Source organism: Macadamia integrifolia, chromosome 8 (genome assembly GCF_013358625.1).
Source record: "Macadamia integrifolia cultivar HAES 741 chromosome 8, SCU_Mint_v3, whole genome shotgun sequence".
Lineage (NCBI taxonomy): Eukaryota > Viridiplantae > Streptophyta > Magnoliopsida > Proteales > Proteaceae > Macadamia > Macadamia integrifolia.
Window position 1 is genome coordinate 7,939,985 of NC_056564.1, and position 5,828 is coordinate 7,945,812.

Genomic DNA, 5,828 nt, shown 5'->3' on the forward strand with positions numbered 1-5,828 from the left:
GTAAAACCTCTTTTGAAGATTGTTACTGTTCTTTACACTTAAATGGATGAGCAATTGGGTGGAAGTTTCTAAAACTGATCAACACCAAGGGGCTCTGGATGATCACTGGAAGCTTGACAAGAAAACAAGTTTTGACATTGAGATACCTCTTAAGTAGGTGCCATCTGATGCTTTTATTTCTCATGTGCCAGAGTAATTTTTTATTCTTTTGTACCCAGTTTTTATGCAAGGCTGTGTATGTACACTGTCGTGCCTTTCAACCGTTGGATGGGGTGAGCGTGGGGAGACAGAAGTGTAATAACACATACCATTTCCGCTGTCCAACTGTGTTCATATTCGTGGATCTTGTTATTCAAATCATCAATTATTAGTCTAATAAGTTTTTAAATCAATCTGCTTCTTTAATTCTATTATTGAAAATGAAAGATAAAAACCTTAAAATGAAGGGCCACATATTGAACATAATAGGTAAAACCCAAATTTGTAATGTGGTCAACTCAAGAGTACATTGTTTCAAGGCCTTAGTCCCCCACATGTGTTTGCATGCATCCTTGTATTGGTATGAACTCCCTCAGTAGACCTGGTCTGCACCCTATTTAAAATCATGGTTTTTAAAAGCTTTGTTTTGCTCTTTTGCTGATTCTCATTCATTTGAAACTTAACATGTGAGGAGGGTAGGTCCTTGGGATCAATTTATCCACAGAATTTTAAATTCCATGGAACATGCCACATGACAGATATCATGGGATTATCCAGATAGGCTTCATAAAAAAAAAAAAAAAAATGATTATCCAGATAAGCCACTCAATGTTGGCCAATTAAGATATCCATTGACCCATTCATTTTAAGCTAGTTAGTAGGTAGAAAAAACCCATGCCAAAATGTCAACTGACTCTCATCAGTCATGACACTGGCAAACAATGGTGGCAAATCAAATCCATCCAACCTGATCCCCACAGATAAAAAATAATAATAAATAAAAAATCTGTTCAAAATACTCAGGGCATGAAAAATGCCTCGCATCAGGAACTTTTCCAGACAGACAGGGTTCACCAATCCATCCATCTGGTGAACATATATTAAACACCTCCCTCCCATGATGGTGGGGTTTAATAAGATTCTTCATATGAGCCAGTTCACAAAGCCTCCCAATAGATTAGTGATTGGGTTTGGTAGATCATTAATCTATTGGGAGGCATTGTGGACTGGCTGATATGAAGAATCTAATGGTACTGTAGGAGTGCCCATGGGAAGAGTGTTCCTGTGGAGAATGAGTCATTTAAGGTATTAAGGTGATTCACTGTCTCGATTCCAAGCCCAAGTTACAATGTAGTTACAAACTTACAAGAAGGAAATCTTAAGCACCAAGTCACAAGCATCAATATTCATTATAGGGATGCATTTCATCCTCAATTCCCAATCGATCCAAATTCCCATTCATCCAACCAATGACTTCTGATCTAACAAGTATTGTTCTGTGACAAATCATCAAATATGAACAAATTACATCAAACCAACCAACACAATAGCAGGACTCTTTAAAACAGTTGCGAAACAATGAGCGGTAATGAGAAAATCCAAGTTTAGTTCAAAATGGTAAGTTGGAATTCCTTTTTAAAATTGGCTGTCTTTACAAACCACCATCTTTTGTTTCCAGTAGCTTAGCTTCACCTTTGGAACTCTTTGACAAAAGACAATTCCGTACCACCATCTGAAGCTGAAAGAAGATGTTTATCTTGATCCGTATCATCACTTTCTGCCATCTCATGCGGGGTGGTCGTAGAGAGAGACTCGGAACCATCTTCTTCTGGATGTCAAATAAAAAAATGAACCCGCAAATGTTAATGGTTACACAATAGGCAACGCAGCTGCCATGTGATGTGAATAAGGTCAAGGAAGGTTTTTATGATACCTGAGCACGCGTGGTACTCCGGCATCTGTTTGACAGTGGATACTTGAAGGCTTTCAGGAAGCAAACAACTGCACATGGCACCTGAAATTTAAGTCAGATTCGTTGTCTGTAACTTTCTGTTGTTACAAAAAATAAAGCACCCTTGTATTCAGTTAAACAAAGACAACATATGTTTGAGAAACCTCCTTAGAAACTTCCGTTTTCTATATGAAATAAAAGTGTCAAAGACATCATGTTTGGCAGTGTTAATCCTATAAAACATGCATAAGAATTAACAGAGAAACAGCATTACTGAAAACCTAAGCAGCAGGCATAATTTACAACATGCTGCTGAATTGCTAAAACATAATGTTGGTGTATGATGTCTTGTATTCCGTCGCAGTTTAATCCAGGGAGTACTGGTGCATCACCTAAACAGGCAGGACGGCGGTCCCGCTAGCCGGTTAGCAGGCCGTGGGGGTTGCAAGGGGGCAGGAGGCCCCCCTGCATAGCAGGGGGTGTAGGGGGGCGCAGCTCCCAGCTCGAATTTTTTATTTGAGGGCAATTGTGTACTTTCCGGATTAGGGTTTTTTCGCTATATATTTGTAGCGAGGGTTTCTTTCTCTGTAATGCAAGCAATACTGAGAGGTGTGAGGACGAGCGCTGTAACCCTATTCTCCATTGATAGTGAAGCAGGATCTCATCTCACCGGGGACGTAGGCAACCTTGCTGAACCTCGTAAAATCCGTGTGCATTGTTTGTTTTGTTTTTCCATTATCTTCTGCATCGTTTAAGGGTTGCGTTTCTACACATAAATAGTACACCTCATTCAATTGCAAAAAATGCTCTATGCAGATGATTTAATGAAAAGGCTAAAGCATAAGAAGGATATGAATCATGCTGTATATAAGACAAGTAACTGACTAACAAGAGTTAAAAGATATTCATACCTAGTCGAGCAAGCCGGTTCACCCATCCAGGGATCCGTTTTCCTGTCAACCTTAATGAGATGTCTTCTGTAAAATGGTTGCAGTTCTTGGAAATGAGGTGATAAGTGTCACCATGATATTCTGAAGCAACGTTCTCCATAAATGTGCGTAATTCAAGGGGGGCAATGTTCATACAGCCCAACTTAATTGAGCATCTATAGACAAAACCTGGGCAACTCCGTGGTTCCACTTCAAACACTCCACTAGTTGGGAAGTCGTGAGCTCCAAACCCATATTCCATACCATGTACTGTAATAACAAAATTAAAACAAATACTTATACAGATCAATCAGACAGCACAAGATTCAAGCAAAGATACTTTCCATCAACAAGAATAGACAGCTAAAATTCTGCATCGTATTTCTGCTTTCAGATTAGATTCATTATGATGATTAGCATACATCCATTGCAACAGTTGTACAAACAATATTATGGAAAATATAATTGGTCAAAAACCATTCACCCAAAATTGCTGCAAGCCCCAATTCCAATGACCGGGTGAGAAATTGAATGATGAAAAACATCAAGCCACAGAATCAAATTCCTTCAACCAGAAAGATTTACCCCTCCCCTCCAACCGTTCTCTGCATTTTTCCATTTGGTTATATGTTGATGGATTTGATAATATATCAAATTGGATTCTTATTGTCTCATTCCTCCTGGTTTTCACATGAGTTGCCACTTGTGACTATTTTCCCTACATCCTAAGTTGCCCAAAAGACAAACTCAAATGTAAGGTTGGGATATTTAGCAGGCACCAAAAATAAGAGTTCGGCTCTCCAGTGTACCATATCTGAAATTCCATTGGTTTTATGTCAATGGCTGCCTATCACAATAAGCAATTACAATAAACGGTTACTGTTATTTACATAGACTTAAGGACCTTTCAGAAAGGGACCTAGATCCTAGATCGAGTTCAGGCATGTCCAGTTAATAAGAAACACTAATACAATAACTTCCACATAACAAAGTATATCTCCATATGTATAAATGCAGTGCTCCCACCACCTCCCCTACCCTAGGCAGAAGAAGATATCCAACTTGCGCAATGAATCTAATTTGCAGTCAAATATAGGCCAATTGAAACCCCAACATCCACTCAGAAAAATACAAAGATTCACTGACTTCTGTGAATTAATCAAATTTTAAGGAGTTCTCAGAGTGAAATATCAGAAATCTAGCAAAACCCACCACTTCTTCCGCAAGCAGAGTTCCAAAGTAATCGTAATTTATTTGTACACAAAGAAGTCCAAAATAATAATTACAGGACTAGTGAATATTCAACTACCAAAATAGAGTTCAACAGACAAGAATAACCTAACCGATTCAAATATTATGCTTTCAGAAACAAATTTTCAGCATCCCCACAACAAACCCAGTTTCTTCCGAATGGGAAGGAAAAAGGAAATGAGAACCATCACAACTTTTTTCCCCCTTTGAAAAAAGGACACGATACCAAAACTTGATTGAAGAAATGGGATGGTCTTACCTTCAATTCCCGAATGATAGATTCCTACTCCAAACCAGGACATGTAATTGTTCATAGGGGTGAGATCATAGACATTCAGGAACACCTGGGTCTCGGAATTCCCATCACTACTTCCAGAAGCTGCCTTAGGACCGTTTGTATCCGTCCTCCCCATTGATCACGTAACGATTCCTTCTTCTGCAACTATCCTCGAAAGCCCTCACCCCTGAAGCCCTCATGGCTCCATTGGCAGAGGTAGAGAGGAATCGAGCCCACAAGGTTAAGAAACCAACTCACAAACCCAGGTCCGATCTTCCTTGACAAAAGGAGGACAGGTAAAGGCGGAGAGATCTAGCGAAAGCTGAAAAAATGCTCAGTAAAGCAAAACGGTAAACGTGTTTTGGACCCGTGGGTACCCAATAAATAAAGAATTAAAATATGCGAATCTTTTTTAGATTCGATTTCACACTGTCCAACCGATAATTTCAAATTGCAAAGACATTTAGGAGGAATAGGGGAATAAAGTAGAATAAAGTAGAATTATTCAAACAATATACCAAACAGTATAGAATTATTTATTTATTTATTTATTTTTTGGGTGGAGGAATAGGGGAATAAAGTAGAATTTGACAAGTGGTTTAGGGACTCATATCCTTTACAACACTTATTCGACGGTTAGGAGGATCTGGGGGTTTGGGGGCATGTTTGAATCTTTTCAATCATTGAATATCGTGTTAGGCATTCTAACGATTGGAGAGGATATGAATCCGTGATTTAATTCTTACACAAGTATCTAATATGTGGATGAGATTTTTAATTTCATATGAAGTGGAGAGTGGGGTGATAATTTTATACACTCATATGTCTAGATGTAGGGGCTACTTGAGTAGGCAACCTTTTTTATAGTTTCTTTTTTTTTTATTAACCAAGGTGTTCTGGCCAGTTTACGTGTACCTCGACTAATTCGGGGGAGACTAGCGCATCAACCCACCGTTATGATATCCACTTAAATCACTCACACAATGCGTACAATAGGGGTTGATCCCACGACCTCCTCCCCTGGGTGCCTACTCCACAAGTCGAAGCTACCACCACTAGGCTATCCTAATGTTCGTATTTTTTTTTTTCCCAATAGAATTATTCCTGAACACCTTACACAACTTTGATATTATGTTTAAAGTTTAATCTAAAAACTTAAACTATTATGTAGAGAGCTCTAATTGATAATTTAATATATAAAAACATCAAAAATCTAGTAAGATATGTTGGGTCGATTCAAGCCCTCATGGGAAATGGTATTTTTCTATCTAGATGGGTTCTTTTCCTCATGGGAGATGAATATTTTCTTCAGTTATTTTTTTTTTTTTCACCTAATTTTGCTATATTTGGTAACTAAAATAAGAAATAGTACAAAAGACATGATAAAACAAAAAATAATGACTACACAATGATTTTTTATGTTTATCTTTCTTATCAATTT

At 38.2% G+C, this 5,828-nt stretch overlaps 1 protein-coding gene across 1 annotated transcript; it reads right to left on the reverse strand.

Annotated features, from left to right (window-relative positions):
- Positions 1 to 1,357: 1,357 nt before the first annotated feature.
- On the reverse strand, positions 1,358 to 4,745 carry LOC122085707 (deSI-like protein At4g17486). The gene is made up of 4 exons (XM_042654218.1): positions 4,370 to 4,745; positions 2,842 to 3,129; positions 1,913 to 1,993; positions 1,358 to 1,807 (listed from the first exon to the last, which is right to left on the reverse strand). The coding sequence occupies exons 1-4, from the start codon at positions 4,521 to 4,523 to the stop codon at positions 1,668 to 1,670; spliced, it is 663 nt and encodes a 220-aa protein (XP_042510152.1). The 5' UTR covers positions 4,524 to 4,745; the 3' UTR covers positions 1,358 to 1,667.
- Between the last annotated feature and the right edge of the window lie 1,083 nt (positions 4,746 to 5,828).